The sequence below is a fragment of the Vanacampus margaritifer genome, chromosome 10 (genome assembly GCF_051991255.1).
Source record: "Vanacampus margaritifer isolate UIUO_Vmar chromosome 10, RoL_Vmar_1.0, whole genome shotgun sequence".
NCBI classification, from domain to species: Eukaryota; Metazoa; Chordata; class Actinopteri; order Syngnathiformes; family Syngnathidae; genus Vanacampus; species Vanacampus margaritifer.
This window is the reverse complement of record NC_135441.1, coordinates 27,744,842-27,761,113: the sequence shown is the minus strand read 5'-3', so window position 1 is coordinate 27,761,113 and position 16,272 is coordinate 27,744,842. Positions and strand designations below refer to the sequence as shown.

Here is a 16,272-nt window from a genome sequence, read left to right as displayed (position 1 = left end):
CCCCCTATGGCCCCGGATGACCTCCGCGCGCCTTTGCAGAGCACCGCTTCTACCAGAAGTGGGCGCCGCTCACCGACCCGGCCGACACCCGATCGGGGGCCAAGGGCTACGTGAAGGCCACACTCAGCGTGCTGATGAAGGGCGAGGCTCTCAACGCCGCCAGCCTGCCGCCCGCCACGTCCAACTCCAACGAGGACATCGACAAGTTGGTTCATGCGCACGATTTCTGAATGTTTTCGGGGGTAAATTCAACACCTGACGGAAACTGGACATCCGCTCGACGTGTCCATCACGAGTAGAGCCGCCAAAAATGTCATGCTTGAAAAGTCACAGGAAGTCAGCCATTTTGGATTGGAGCGGACATTTTAGGTTCATTTCCTTCCAAATGAGCTGGTCCTGGAATGTTCTGATCAAAAAGTCCGTTTGATGGAGAAACATGACATTTGGTAAACATGTCTATGAGTAAACCCACAGAAAATTCTCAAGGAGCCATTTTAGAAAAATGACAGCAAGAAGTCGGCCCCTTCTCCTCAATGTGGCCATTTTAGATTCATTTTAGATTCATTTTCATTTCATTTCATCCTTTCAGTACAACCACAATTTTTTGACAATTAAGCTGCGAAACCAGCTTTATTTTGCTTCATGAAATTTACTACGCATGTCTATCGTGAGTAGACCCACAAAAAATATCCCACCACGTCTCAAGAAGCTGTGCTTAAAAAGACACAGCGTGCCCGCCATTTTGGTTTGAAGCAGACAATTGATTTTTTCCAGTTCCTTCAAAGACAAACAGAATGTTTAAAAAAATTCAGTCCCCGAAGCCAGTTTACCGTTCGCCTTCCCGTGTAATGTTATTGTGATTGCATTTCAATTTACGCAATGACCCGACGGCCGAGCAACAACGCCGCCTTCCTGTAGGTGGAGCCGCTGCGGTGTTGCACTTTTTTTCCAAAGACATCAAATTCCAATTAAGATTTTCAGATGAGAGGGGTAAAAAAAAAAAAAAACTGTGGGAGAGGAGGCCGCACTGCTTCCCCGTTGCCATGGCGACTCCACAAATCAAAGCTCCATTGATGCAACGGCAGGTGAAGCAACTCTGCGTTGATTGAACCTCAAACCAGTCCTGGAGGCCAAAACGCAGCGTTTGCGCTCTCAGGGCATGTCAACAGTTCAGGGTTCGTCTCGGTGTGAAATGGACCCCAGGGCTCAGCAAGCTTTTCTTTCAAAAGGGCCATTTTAGGCCCCCAAAAAAGAAAAGAACAAATCTGGACCCGCAAAAACTTTGAACATTGTGACAAAGGAAACAATGTTACTGTTAGCCGAATACACTGAAGCCGCAAGAGCTTTCATTTTTCATGCTACGTTCTTTTTCTCTTTTGGTCATTTTCTGCTTTTCTTCTTCTTTTCTTGGACACGTTATGGCTATTTTTAACATCCTTTTCCTGCATTTTTGGTCAATTTTATGGTAATTTTCGGGATAATTTTTTGTGGGTGGACATTTTATGGTTACTTTTTAAACATTTTCTATCCTGCCTTTTCTTAAATCAATTTCTTTCTATTTTTTTGGGGCAATTTTGTGAACATTTTATGGTAATTTCAGGATTTCTTCTTTCGTTTTCTGCCTTTTTCATACAATTCACTGACATTTTTGGCAATTTCATGGACATTTTATGGTTATTTTCTGCTTTTCCTCAAACTTTTTGGACATTTTTAGGTTGTTTTTTTTTTTAAACCTGTTTCATCTGTCTCTCTTTTTCTGACATCTTAAAAAATCTGACATTAGTTCATTTAAAGGATATTTTATCTAAAAAATAGTAATAATAATAATAATTTCTGCTTTTGTTGTGAAGATCCACAGGAGAGGTACTAAAGAGCCAAATATGGCTCCAGAGCCGCATGTTGCAGACCTCTGCTATAGATGGAGGGAGTGTGCTAAAATCTGGGTGGAGTTTTTCTTTGAGCGTTTGAATGGAATGTGTTCTCGACAGAAACCTGATGCTTCCTCGCGGGATGCCTTCTGAGCGCCCCTGGGCTCGCTTTCGGGTTCGGGTCTACAAGGCCGAGGGCCTGCCCACCATGGACGCGGGCCTGATGGGCAAAATGTCCAAAGTCACAGACCGAAGGGTCTTCATCGATCCTTACGTCCAAGTCACCTTCGCTGGACAGCAGGTACGCTCGCACCCGATCGGCCGTTCCGGTCCACGACCTGGGTCGGCTTCAAAGTGGACCGGTCCCTCTTCAGGGGGAGACGTCTGTCGCTAGTGCTAGCAGCTGCCCGGTTTGGAATGAGGAGATCTCCTTCATCGAGCAGTTTCCTCCTCTGGCCCAGCGGATCAGAGTCCAGGTCCTTGATGACGCCAAGATGGGGGACATCGCTCTGGCAACGCACTTCCTGGACCTGCAGCAGATTTCAGACCCCACGAGGAATGGTACAGCCCGAGAACTGCTCTCTTGCCGTCCCCGTGCTCCTTAAAAAGTCCTCGACCGCGTGGGCGTGTCTGTCCACAGGTTTTAACCCCACTTTTGGACCGTGCTGGGTCAACCTATACGGTTCTCCTCGAAACTCCACCCTTGGAGACGTCCACCAGGTCATTGCTTGACCTTCTCTTCGTGGCTCCAAAATTCCCGAGAACAGCCTCAGGCAGATTGAAGCTAATGCAGACTGCCGTCGGCTTGCTTGTCTTCTCCAGGATTTGAACCAGGGCCTCGGAGAGGGAATCTTCTACCGGGGTCGGATCCTCCTGGCGCTGTCTGTGGAGATTTACTCCTCGCCGTCCGCTGTCGCCGCAGACAGCTCGGCCCCGCTCGCCACGGTACTCGACGACCAGCTTCCGGATTGCTGCGTCTGCTCTGACCCGTCGCTCTTGTGCGATTTTGTTGAAGGTGAAAGGAACGCTGGGCAGGTTGGGACTGAGGAAAAAAACAGCCGGCAACAAGGAGAAGCGGAAGGAAGGTGAGAAGTTGTTGGGCGTAAACTCTAAAGCGGAATTGATGACACGTACAACACGTACAAACATGGAACCATCACGTCACTGAAAAGGTTGGGATTGATTGACTTGATTATTGGGAAAAAAAAAGACAAAAAAATTAACAACTTTATTCGTATAAGGAGGTGTTTTATACCCCCCCCCAAATTTTTTTTATTCCTGTGATGTTGACATTTTTCTTAGAAAATTATTATTTTTCTCTTAAAAAAAAAGGACCTAAAAATCGGACTTTTATTCTCAAAAAAATCGGACTTTGTAATATTCAGACATAATCTTAACTCCAAAAAAATTTTTTTTTAATACTTTGTCCTTCACTCCCCAAAACGTATTTATACGTTTTTTTAATATGTTTTTTTTATGCTAGAGCATACAAGAAGGCTTTGATATAAAGCTTCTGGCCTAAAGAGGTCGCGGTTTTCTTAGCTGATTATTGTTTGCTCGTCTGGGTTCTGATTGTTTGGAAGCAAGATCCTTCAAAGTGACCAATCGCACTCAAAATTGTTTGCATTTGTTTCACGCAGCTTCCAGCCGCTTGGGAGACGAGTCTGGGGAGGCAGCAGTGGAGGTGCCAGAGGCGGTGACCGTGGACGTGGAGGAGATTCACCCACTGCCGGAGGTCAGTACCGGCAAAGCAACAACAACTCGCGTCCATCTTCAATCTGTCAAAAGAAATACATTCTCATGTAAACAAAACTGAAAGGGGACTGAGGACAGAGCTTTGAGGAACACCATTTTTTTTCCCTGTAGGGTTTCCTTGGCGAGAGAGAAGACTTTCTGCTCTTTGCGTCTTTGTTTGAGGTCACCATGATGGATCCATCTGTCGGCACCAGGCCCTTGACCTTTGAACTTTCCATAGGTAAGAGCGAGAAGAACACCTGAATAATGACAGAGCAAACCGCGATAAGAACAGCAATAGCGGAAATTGTAAATGGCGGCGTTCGGCGCAGGAAATCGCGGTAAGGCAGTAAATGCCGGGAGACCCAAGACGACGCAAAACCGGGAGGAGGTGCGACGAAGCCGGGAGGACGCCAGCGAGGAGGCGCAAGGACTTCTGGAGTCAGAGGAGGAGCTGGACAGGGAGGCGGCGCTGAGTCCAGAACCCGAGTGCAGATCCGTGTCCAAGCCCATGAGACCGCAGCCCACCGAGTACGACAGGTAAGGACTCACTTCTCAAATCTCTGGGGATCGTTAGCAAAATTCATCGTGTTTTTTAACATTATATGATAGTTGAGTTCATCCATATCTCATTTTTCTGCATACCTTCATAAAATGGTGCTGCGGCAAAAGCATTTTGTCAGCTCCGCTTTGGGAAAAAAAAAATTGTATGTAATGCATTGGCTTTTTCATGTAAATATTCATATTTAAAAAGTGTAATCATATTTATGTTCAAATTGAAGTACATGCGTTCAGCCTCGATGTTTTCAAACATTTTTTATTTGTAATTCTCAAGTTAATTCTTATTCAAGCAGACAAGCCAACAATTTGCACTCGAGGTCACTTTTCATGAAGATATGGTGGGGTCCAATTATGGAATACAAATTCACGCTTATTAAGCCATTCTATGTCTCTATCCAAATATAAAATGAAACGTTCCATTTTAAATATTGCCATGGTCCCAAAAACGTATTTATATGTTGTTGTTTTTATGCAAGAGCGTACAGAAGGCTTTGATTTGGCCTCTGAACTGAAGAGAATGCTTGAAGCAATGGTAGTTATTACAAAAACGGCCAGCAGGTGGCAGCAGAGTATAAGAGGTCAACCGGGGCCATGTTGCAAAAAGCAGGTTTGTGAATGATGAGACTTAGCTATATTCTAAAGCTAATTGCTGCAAAACAGAAACGGATGCAAATGACTTTTTTTTTCCTGATGACAGAAGAGACTCTAATGTTTCTTTTGGCACGTTCCATGTTTTTGTAGCAATAGAACACAATGTTCTGTGGGCCTCGCAAAATCCATCAAAACAAAGATTTGGTGCTGCGGAAGCTTGACAGATTGTAAATACATAATTTAATATGTGTGCTGCTATGGAATTATTTTTTCTAAAGTAATAATTCAGTTATGTTGAAGATATGTTTGTTGAGCATTGGCAGCATATTTGTGTTATTAAAATGTTACTTTATTCTTCTTAGGTGGGGTGAAGATAACTCGCCTCACCTTCACACGTGTTGTATTTATTTGACTTTTTTGCTGCCATATTTGAATTTAATTTCCGATCGTGTAAAGCAATAAACAATGACGCAAACTTCCTGTCCGTCTCTCCCTTCCTGGCTGACGTCTGGCCTGTGTGTCAGATCGTTCCAGTGCATCCCCCTGCAGCCCCCCTGGGAGAAACACAAGCCGTGTTTGTTTGTCTGGAGTCCATTTGAAGAGCACAGCTTTCGTCTGTACCGGGTCAACTGGCTCAGCAAGATGGCCGACAGGCTGGTGAGATGAGGCGGGGGGGGTCAGCTGGCTGCTGGCTTGTCACTTTGATGATGTCATATGTGGGACCACTTCAGGAGACGGGCGTGGACGAGGTGGAGCGTCTCGGGCGGAGGCCTGGCAGCAAGGTGAAGCAGCGTTTGGCGCACGTGCTTCTGGAGCTCGTCACTTCCTGCAAGTCAGCGACCGCCTGTTGCAAGTTCGAGCAAAAGCCGATGCGGGCTTTTCTCTCTCCAAAAAGTGTTTATTTGTTCTGAAATGGTTTTTTTCATGAAGGCAGTTCCGACTGTTCTCAGAGCGCCGGTCTCACTGTCGGCCCAACAATCTGGACGCACGCAGGAAAGACTTCATCAAGAAGAATTTGGTGAGGCACTCGGGTTTTTTTCATATTATTTGAGTCAAATAAAACATCATCATGAGAGCTTTGCAGATCGACCATTATATTGTTAACATACACATCTCTGATGATGCAATCAACACCCCCCCCCCCAATTATAAAAAAAAAAATGAAATTTGACTTGGAAAAGCAATTTGCAGCCAAGAATATTTTATTATATTTTTACAGTCAATTGATTAATCAACTAATCAAATTCATTTTAAATTACAATGCAGTGATTGAGGAAAAAGGCAGATTGATGTTGTACTATTTTACTAATTTGGTCTTTGTTTTCAGATATTTGCAAATGGCTTTATTTTGATTAATTAATAATCAGTCTTCTTTCATCAAGGACTACAGAAATGACTATTGATATGCTGAAATCAGAGCATTTGGACAATTTGACATGAAAAAATGTCTCCAAAGATCAGTTTTTACTCTGGAACCGGTACAACCCCCCCCCCCCTTTTTTTTTTTAAAAATCACTTTATGAATATGAAGTATGAAATAAACATCAAGCCTTTGGTTAATAAACATCAATCGGGGGAAAAATGCTTTTGTAATGAAAATGAGTCCGTTTAGTCGATTCATCGCTTGAATAATCGATAGACGAACGGATTCTAAAAATAGCCGACGGCGCTGATGGAACGTGCCTCCGTGATGTCCAGGTTGTGGTGGCCAGGCGGGCCACGAGGGTCCGGCAGAGGGTCACCAGGCGGACGCTCAAACAGCAGCTGACGGACGTGAAAAAACTCCTGAGCAAACTTCGCCATCTGGCCAAAGAGGTACGACAAGTGCAAGTCGCTCCTCGCGACGCCGACGCGGCGCTGAAAATGCGTCCTGTCGCCTGCGAGCAGCCCCAGAACAGCATCCCGGACGCCTTCCTGTGGTTGCTGAGTGGAAGCAAACGATTGGCCTACGTCAGGATCCCCGCCCACTCCGTCATCTTCTCATTGGTGGAGGAACAGAGGGGGCGGGACTGTGGGCGGGTCACAACGCTCTACATGAAGGTCTGTCATGAAACACCGACACCCTAAAATGGCGGCGTGAGGGAGAAAATGGCTGACTTCCTGCGTCATTGGGGGAGTTTTTAATTCTCCTCACTATTTTTTGCCGAGAAACACCTCCCACGTAATACTTTGCATTTATCAACTTGTTTAAAAAAATTCAAAAAGTATTTATGGTCTGATTCTACATGAATGACAGAAGTCGCTCAATTTAATGTTTTCCACATTCATTTCCAACGGGATGACATTGGACTTTTCCGAAGTCCAACTTCCAAACATACAACTGATCATCATTAGCAGCTCTCTGATGCTGTTCAGTAACCAGGAGGTCGCGGGTTGGAATCTGTACTTTGCAAGTATATGGCAATTATGCTAAGGGATAAAACATGTCTACCAACTGACTGTCATAGTTCCACTTTTCCATCTAAATGAATGGAGGGAACTTTCAGAGAACACTTTTGCATCTAAATTTCAAGTTGCTTCGAAAATTCAGGCCTGCCGGGTTCAAGTGTTCTTTTTGTTCATTTATCGTTCAACTGCAATCAATACTTTGTCATTTTCACAAAATGTATTTTTCAATTGACTTCAAAAGCATCCAGCTTTCAGCATTCCGACATCATTTCTGCAGAAATGGCATTTAGTCTATCTTAGTGTATGAAATAGTTTTGTGTCTCTACGCAAATGAAACTGACTGACGGACTTTTCAAAACCTTCTCGGAGCATTTGACTTTTTTGAAAAGACCTCCAAAATGACGGCAAACTTGACGTGTCTTTTGAAGCATTGTTTCTGTTTCGAGGCTTAACTCATTATTGACATCTGGACCAAATTTCATGTTGCCAAGTCAAACTGGCTTCAGGGGCTGAATTTTCCAAGAATTGCACCTTTGCAGGAAAGTCAACTCGGCCTGTCAATCAATCAAAGGAGTGAGCGAGCGTCGGCGTCTTGTGCCTTTTAGTCTCCAGGAGGTTCCAGCAGCGAGATCTTCGCCAAGCTGGAGGCGTACCTGTGGCTGGGCCGGGCCAAGCACAGCAAGGAGGCCATGGTCTCGCTCCCGGACGACTTCCTGCCCGTCTACGAGGAGTCGCGGGAGGAGGAGGAGGAGGAGGAGGGGCAGGGGGAGGCGCTGCTCGTCACGGCGACCAGGAGGATGCCCGTCAGCCTGTGTTGCCAGGGTGAGTCCCAGCCAGGTTTACGGTTCAAGGCTGTTTTCCGGTACTCGCCTCATGCAATTGAGAGGCTGGCAAAAAGAGAGCACAATATGAAAAAAAAAAATGAAAAAAAAAGAAGACTCATGTCACTCATTTTGAAATTTAGAATCGTAAATAAATTGTTACAAAATATCATGCTTTTCATTTATTCATTTCTTAAATGTAAAACTAAGTTTAATTCGATCATTCTTCAATTTCAAGTAAAAATGTAACAAAACGTTTTGTTTTTTTAAATGTAAAAATTTTAATGAATATTTGTCAGTTGATTTCTCTAAAAGTCTCACACCTTTTATTTAAATTTAAATTTCAAAATGTGTCTTTTTCTTTTTAAATGTATATATAAAAATGTATGTCACATGGTTTTATTGCTATGAATTAAAAATAAGTTTGAATGTTGCATGGTATTTAAAAACACATTTTATTTTCACAGTTAAGTTGAATAAAAATCTTGTTTTTTATTTTAAATGGTAAAAAAAATAAATTCATGGTATCAGTTTTTAAGAACATGTAAATGTGCGAAAGATTCATGAAAATTTGTCACATGACTTCATTTAATATAAGAAATGTCACTCTTTATTTATTTGATTTAAATGTAAACAGAAGTACTGTAGATGAAAATTCATCACATGATTTAAAAATAAATAAATCCGACATTTGATTACATTTGATTAATGTAGGAAAGTTGTTTTAATGGTGAGTACTTTTGAATATTACAACTAGTACTTAATATGAATAAGCAGTTGATCTTTTCTCCTTTTTTTGCCGAGTTGTTGAGAAGACGTCCGCACGTGTGTTGCGTTTGCAGACAGTCGTTACTTCCAGCTGCGATGTCACCTGTACCAAGCGCGCGGCTTACTGCCGGCCGACGACAACGGCCTATCGGATCCCTTCGCCAAGGTGCTCTTCGCCACGCAGTGTCAGGTGACCAAGGTGAGAACCACAAATGACAAACACAAACCCAACAACCTCCACAGAACGCAAACATGACAGCGGTAGTGTTGGCGGTGATGAGACGTGTCCAAAAGTGTCCCGACCTCGTCCATATGCGAATGCAGGATGACGTCATGAGCAAAAGCAAGTTTCGACTCTGGCGTCATCCAAGTGTAAAAAGAAGGTGACAGGTGTGTGCGTCAGGTGTCCCCAGACACGCTGTCCCCGGCGTGGTGCGAGTGTTTGCTGTTTGAGCGCGTCCTGCTGGAGGGGACGATGGAGGACCTCGCTCACGACCCGCCGCTGGTCATCATCCACATCCTGGACTACGACGCCGTGGTAAGCGACGCTCGCCGAGGGCCCGAACCCCGGAAGAAGCCGCGTCATTAAACGGGGCCCCTCCCGGAAATGCGTCCAGGGCGGCGCGAAGCTTCTGGGCCGAGCGTACGCCGTGCCCGAGTTGAAACCCGCCCAGACGCTGTACCGGAAGCCCCGCCTGCGCTTCCACGACATCCGTTTGGGGAGGGCGGCGGCCGGAGAGCTGCTGGCCGCCTTCGAGCTCATCGAGTTGGACTACTCGACATTCGGCGAGGTGCGTGCAAAGGGGGGGGGGGGGTCAAGGTCGAGACCGATTTGTAGTAGTTTGCAGTAAAAGAGAAGATTTTTTTCAAAATCCAATAATCGTTATCGAATCAATTTCCTTTTTGAGCCTATTGATTCGTAAAACCATGAATTGATTATTTTTAATAACTCTTTTTCCTCCCCATAAATTCATAAGAAAATAGATTTTTAAAAGCCTGTCTTACTGTTTTCTCGAAATTTACCGTTCACGTGAATTTTTTTACTTTCATGAAAGGCCTGACTTATTGCACTTTAAGACAATTCAGAATCTTTTTGATTTACATTTCCAATTATTGAATTCAATATTTTCATCTCATCCTTGCTGATCTTAATGTTTAACAATTAAGTGATTATAACACTTTCATTAATAAACTAAATCATTTAAGCAGTTTCTGCCGCCGCAAAATTTTCTTTGGAATTTGGTGTTTGTGGAGTTTTTATCCTGTCATTGACATTTAAGAAGAATTGATGTTCCATAATTATTCAGTATCGGATTGAATTGAATCCAAGCGAATTGAAAAATCGAATCGAACTGAACTCTTGTGAATCGAAATCTAATCGATTGAGGACGTTAGAATCGATGGCCAGCCCTAGAAAATATTAGAAACAAAGAAAAAACGTTCTCTTTTCATTCTAAACATAAAAAAGAATGATCAGATGTGTTTAAAAAATCATCATAAAAATTGCAGGGAGCTTCCAGGGTCATCAGCACGTGTTAAGCTAATTCAAAACTAAGCAAGTAAAAAATTCCCTGGCAGCCATTTTGGTGTCCGTGGAGTGAAATCGTCTTTAAGGTGGACATTGTTGCGCGCAGTCCGGTAAATGTGTCCTCCCGTTGGACAGCCGTCCCTCCCTGGCAGCGTCGAACCTCAGGAGCTGACCTACCTGCAAGAGCAACGCTGCTACGACATCCCGGAGGGGGTCCGACCCGTCCTCAGGAAATTCAGAATTGAGGTAGCGTACAAAAAGGATGACACGCACGCCAAGTTCATATTGAGTTTACAAGCCGGAAGATGCGCCGTCCATGCGGGAACCTTTCAGACGGGTGCGAAATATGACAACGCGATAAATTAGAGGCACAAACACATGAAATGTGTGATCAAAATGATACATTCGGTCCGATGTGAAAATGTTTGCAGGTGCTTTTGTGGGGCTTGCGCGAGCTGAAGCGCGTGCAGCTGTTCCAGGTGGAGCGCCCCCTAGTGAAGATGGAGTGCGCCGGACAGCAGCTGGAGTCCGACGAGCTCGAGAGCTACAAGACGCACGGCAACTTCAAGGAGCCCGTGCGCTTCCTCCACGTGGTCAGTGGACGCCTTTAGCCGCGCCCGAAAATCTCGTCTGACGTTTGGGGTGTTCGCACCCGCGCGCTCCGGTCAGAAGCTGCCGGAGCAGGCCTACCTCCACCCTCCTCTGACGCTGTTGGTGGTGGAGCGGAGAGCGTTCGGACGGCAGGTCCTGGTCGGGACACACGTGGTCCAGAGCCTCATGGACTTTGCCGCACCTGAGCTCTGGGACGAGCCGGACGAGGAAGAGGAAGAGCCGGAAGTCAAAGGTGAGCTTTGCTGCAAAGTGTATCGAGTAACACCTCAAATGAAAGGCCACGATCAGCGTCTTCCACATTCGGCATTATTTTCTCACATATACGCTCACTTGATGATGTAATCAGCAAAGAAGCATGCTAAAAAAATACATTTTCGCATTTTTCTCTGGTGTCCCCAGTGAGAAAGAAGAGCCCTCCGCCGGCCAAGATTGTGGCGAAGACCAGCACGCTGAAGTCCCTGAGGAAGATCAAACTGGGCAGCCTGTCAATCAAAGAGTCCAAGATTCCCAACGGCGCCGTCAAGCTGATCAAAGTAGCGCGCGTGAGGCCGCACTCCGAGCTCAGCTTTTCTTTTTTTTTTTCTTTCCGCTTTGATGGCTTTTGCTTTGTCGACACGCAGGCGCCTCTGAAGAAGCTGCTGGCGGGTGAAGACCACCGGCTGGAGGAGGACGTGCCGGAAAAGGAAGAACTGGACTGGTGGTCCAAGTACTACGCCTCGTTGGATGAACTGGAGAAACAGGCCAGAAAGTTTTTTAAAATTTGAATACAACATGCACTTAAATATAGACATCATGCAATCAATATGCACAAAAATGTCTGCTATGTGATCGGTACATACATGAAATATCACATAAAAAAATTAAAAAAATTGCACTGTTGAAATGATATCAATTTGGTACATTAACTCTTTGACTGCCAAAAACGTTAAATAACGTTTAGTAAAATCCTATGGAGGAGTGCCAAAGACGTTAAAAGACGTTTGTTTCAAAACAGAGGTGAAACTAACCATTTTTTATTGTTGCTTACTGAAAAACGGAATAAGGTAGAAACAAACTTTTTTTTTCTGATGAAAGATGAGAGTCCAATCTTTTTTTGGTAGTATGTGTGTTTCCATAGTCCAAACACATAATTTTCTATGGACCTTGAAAGATCAGTCAAAATGCTTAAAATCGGCTGGCACCCACGGCATCCCTTTTCTGAAAACATCTGGCAGTCAAAGAGTTAATATACGTACGATACAGAAGGTTGGTTAAATAATAAATATGAAGTAAAGTGAATATGATGTGCAGTAAGACGTATATTTGAGGTCCGCACATGAATTATGAGGTCAATATGATGCATTAGACATACATTAAATATCATGCAGAGCTCCTGCCTCATTATTGTTTGTCATTATGGTAAATATGGAGTCGAAATGGTACATTTTAAATGCATATACGCTATAGTGTGTCATATGTAAATATGGTACATTAGAGGAACGTACATTCAATATGATGTGCGTATGCTACATTAGGAATGTGCGGATCTTTTTTTTTTTTTTTTTTAAAGAGAGCAATGACGATGACATGTCAAGTCAGTAAAATTACCGAATGAACAATACTGAGCTCTCCAGAAAAAAAAAAAAGGAATGTATAGATCTTGAAATATGATGTCGATATGTTGCAATGAAGGTACATTTAATATGACATAAAGTAAATATGCTACGTTAAAGGTGCATACGCTACATAAAGTATGATATAAATGTGCAAAATTAGTAGTGTGTAGATAATAAATCGATATCAAGTAAATGTGGTACGTTAGAAGCACAGTACATCCATTCGATAGGATGTCAACATGGGACGTACCAAGATGTAAATATTAGAGCCACATTAAATATGATGTCAATATTCTACGTTTGAGGGACACGAATGTGATGCGAATGCTGAACTTGAGAACCGCATACAGCAGATGTGAGCTAAACATAAGATAAGATTGACTGATTGTCACAGCCACCGAAGTGGGACGAAATTCGTTCTCCGCGTTTCGTCCTGAGGGAGTGGTGAGCAGCAGCAGCAGCAGCGAGCAGCAGCAGCAGCCGCGCTCGGGAATCATGTGGTGATCGAGCCTCCCAATTCCAACCCTTAATGCTGAGTGTCAAGCAGAGCGGCAATGGGTCCCATTTTTATAGTCTTTGGTATGACCCGGCCCGGGAATTGAACCCACGACCTCCCAGTCTCAGGGCGGACACTGAGCTGGTTTGTTGCACGTTACAATAAAGTTCCGTGGAGTTTCCATGGAATGTGTGCCGCATTCCCGCTTTGCTGCTTTTCTTTCCTTCTTGACTTTTCTTTCTTTGTTTGTCCGCAGGCCGCTGAGGAGCTGAAGAAGACGGAAGACGAAGCGGATGAAGACGAGACAGGTGCGCTCGTCCACAAACCTTGCAGTCGAGACGTCCCTTAACTGTCATCCTCGTTAGAGGGCGGCAACGCCGCGGACGGCGGCGACCGAGCCGATGCGGACGTCGTGGCGGTGCCGATGGAAGCCCCCAAACGGAAGAAGATTGCCACGCTGCAGGTTCGACCGCAACAAAAAACTGCACAAATGAAAAGGTTTTGGGAAGGAAATCTTGTTGTTCCTCGTGCACGCGTACGTGCGCGTCCAGTTGTACGCCGGCGACTTGGAGGCGGAGTTCGCTCAGTTCCAGGACTGGCTTCAGATCTTCCCGCTGTTCAAAGGTCGAGCCATCGGCGAGGACGGCGACGAGGACGAGGACGAGGACGAGCGTCTGATGGGAAAGTACAAGGTGGTCCCGTCCGTCCCTCGCCGTTTTTTGGCTTGTTTTTGTTGCTCAACGTGTCCAGTTCGTCTCCTCAGGGTTCCTTCCTGGTCTACCCCATCGATTCGGACGAGGAAGACGACGTCAAGTGCCAGATGGGCAAAGGGATCCCGCAGAACTCGCCGCTGAAGGTGCTGGTCCGCGTCTACGTGGTGAAGGTGAGCCGACGCTCGCCGTCCGACGTGCGGTCGTGAGGAGCAGCATCCGACTTGGGATCTTGTGCTTGCGGCAGGGCAGCAATCTGGCTCCCGCCGACCCCAACGGCAAATCCGACCCGTACCTGCTGGTCCGCATCGGGCAGCAGAGTCAGGACAGCAGAGACCGCTACGTCCCCAAGCAGCTCAATCCCGTCTTCGGAGAGTCAGTTGCTTTCTTTTCTTTCTTACAACATCGCACCGCTTTGGCCACTCGACAGTCGCACCGCAAAACATTGGAAGCTATTTTCATTTTTTGGGGCAAATTACATATCTTGCTTGTTTTGTCTGCATCGAGTCCTCTACTATTTTTTCTACATCCAGCACTCCATCAGTTTTCTTCTTCTTGTGCATTTCCTACTCCACTTTTTGTTTTCGCTTCTTGGTTTTTATCCATTACATTAATTTGGCACGCCACCATTTATTTTTATTTTTTCACATCTGGCATTCTATTTTTTTTTTTATGACATCCAGCACTCCATGCCTTTTTTTTCCCTACGTCCAGCACTACACTACTTTTTTAAATGACATCCGCTACCTTTTTCCCCACATCTGGCATGCACTGCACCACTTTTTTACAACATCCAGCACTGCACTGCTTTTTATGACATCTGACATTCTACAATTTTGACATCCAGCACTCTGCTATTTTTTTATGTCATCCGGCACTGCACCACTTTTTATGACATCCAGTATTCAACTCTTTTTTTTTTTTTATGACATCCAGCACTCTTTTCGCCACATCCAGCACTGCTCCACTTTTATTTTGACATCCAGCACTCCGCTAGCTTTTTTCTCTATATCCAGCACTCTGCTATTTTTTTATGTCATCCGGCACTGCACCACTTTTTATGACATCCAGTATTCAACTCTTTTTTTTTTTTAAATGACATCCAGCACTCTTTTCGCCACATCCGGCACTGCACCACTTTTATTTTGACATCCAGCACTCTTTTCGCCACATCCGGCACTGCTCCACTTTTATTTTGACATCCAGCACTCCGCTAGCTTTTTTCTCTATATCCAGCACTCTGCTATTTTTTTATGTCATTCGGCACTGCACCACTTTTTATGACATCCAGTATTCAACTCGTTTTTTTTTTTAATGACATCCAGCACTCTTTTCGCCACATCCGGCACTGCTCCACTTTTATTTTGACATCCAGCACTCTTTTCGCCATATCCGGCACTGCTCCACTTTTATTTTGACATCCAGCACTCCGCTAGCTTTTTTCTCTATATCCAGCACTCTGCTATTTTTTTATGTCATTCGGCACTGCACCACTTTTTATGACATCCAGTATTCAACTCGTTTTTTTTTTAATGACATCCAGCACTCTTTTCGCCACATCCGGCACTGCTCCACTTTTATTTTGACATCCAGCACTCCGCTAGCTTTTTTCTCCATATCCAGCACTGCTCCACTTTTTTTTTATGAGATCTGGCACTCTACTCTAGTCATTTCTTTTATGGCATTGTCATTCTTGCAGGGTGTTCGAACTGACGGTGTCCTTCCCTTTGGAGACGGAGCTGCTGGTGAGGGTGATGGACCACGACATGGTGGGCACCGACGACCTGATCGGGGAGACACGGGTGGACCTGGAGAACCGATTCTACAGCCGGCACCGCGCCACTTGCGGCCTGGCCCTCTACTACGACACGTTAGTTTCGCCCCCGTCGCTTCGGCACGCCCGTCGCCACTTTGCTCTCTTCTCAAATGTTCAGCGCCAGTCGACATTTCAGGACCTCAGTCGGCTTGTGTTGTTCCGCCGGGATTTGGCTTGTGTCTCCTTTAGCTGATTTTCAAGTCATCAAATTATTATTATTTTTTTAAATCACCATTTTGAGGGCTTTCACAAACCGTATTGTAAAACTTGCCAATTTTGCAGGCATGTTCAACCCGGTGATACTGGTTGTTGTTGGAAATGGACAAAATGTTGTAAAATTCAGTTTTGGGAATTTTCATTTTAGTTAGTTTTTATTTCGTTTTTGAGTTTAGTTAGTTTTTATTAGTTCTAGTTATGAGCCGAGCCTTTGGAGCCAAAAGTCAAGCATGCAAAATTGCCGGCTAGGAACGACGTCATCTGAAGGTGCTTTTCTATTGGCTGCTGCCTGATGACATCACTTCTTGTGACAAGCTCGCAAACGTTCTTATTCTGGTTGAATAAATATACTTCGAATTATATTTAAAATCAATCCAAAGGCTCATGTATTCAATTAATGACCAAAGACTAAAACAAAGGACATTTTTGCTGAAATCATAGTTAGTTTTGTTAATATAAAATATAGTTTCAGTTAGTTTTCTTTTTTCTTTTATGTTGTTAACAAAATTGTTTTTTGACTTGTAGTTGAAATTTTTGGGTAAGTTTTTGTTTACAAAAATAACCTTGC

The 16,272-nt window shown here is 44.5% G+C and overlaps 1 protein-coding gene across 5 annotated transcripts in view; it reads left to right on the top strand.

The window, feature by feature from the left end:
* The window catches only part of fer1l4 (fer-1 like family member 4), a 29,284-nt gene that overhangs the window by 8,015 nt on the left and 4,997 nt on the right, over positions 1–16,272 (top strand). For all 5 annotated transcript variants that reach the window (XR_013295653.1, XR_013295654.1, XM_077578471.1 and 2 more), the window contains exons 12-40: positions 40–205; positions 1,989–2,169; positions 2,243–2,429; positions 2,509–2,588; positions 2,691–2,813; positions 2,884–2,953; positions 3,509–3,603; positions 3,735–3,843; positions 3,935–4,142; positions 5,279–5,411; positions 5,486–5,586; positions 5,685–5,772; positions 6,453–6,569; positions 6,642–6,794; positions 7,748–7,964; positions 8,806–8,930; positions 9,135–9,269; positions 9,349–9,522; positions 10,395–10,505; positions 10,691–10,852; positions 10,929–11,103; positions 11,271–11,413; positions 11,492–11,611; positions 13,219–13,270; positions 13,328–13,425; positions 13,514–13,654; positions 13,726–13,845; positions 13,920–14,047; positions 15,372–15,542. Coding sequence is in view for 3 of the 5 variants with exons in the window: in XM_077578471.1 (XP_077434597.1) it covers positions 40–205; positions 1,989–2,169; positions 2,243–2,429; positions 2,509–2,588; positions 2,691–2,813; positions 2,884–2,953; positions 3,509–3,603; positions 3,735–3,843; positions 3,935–4,142; positions 5,279–5,411; positions 5,486–5,586; positions 5,685–5,772; positions 6,453–6,569; positions 6,642–6,794; positions 7,748–7,964; positions 8,806–8,930; positions 9,135–9,269; positions 9,349–9,522; positions 10,395–10,505; positions 10,691–10,852; positions 10,929–11,103; positions 11,271–11,413; positions 11,492–11,611; positions 13,219–13,270; positions 13,328–13,425; positions 13,514–13,654; positions 13,726–13,845; positions 13,920–14,047; positions 15,372–15,542 (3,883 nt within the window). In the remaining 2 variants the exon portion in view is untranslated. The remainder of the gene's footprint in view (positions 1–39; positions 206–1,988; positions 2,170–2,242; positions 2,430–2,508; positions 2,589–2,690; positions 2,814–2,883; positions 2,954–3,508; positions 3,604–3,734; positions 3,844–3,934; positions 4,143–5,278; positions 5,412–5,485; positions 5,587–5,684; positions 5,773–6,452; positions 6,570–6,641; positions 6,795–7,747; positions 7,965–8,805; positions 8,931–9,134; positions 9,270–9,348; positions 9,523–10,394; positions 10,506–10,690; positions 10,853–10,928; positions 11,104–11,270; positions 11,414–11,491; positions 11,612–13,218; positions 13,271–13,327; positions 13,426–13,513; positions 13,655–13,725; positions 13,846–13,919; positions 14,048–15,371; positions 15,543–16,272) is intronic.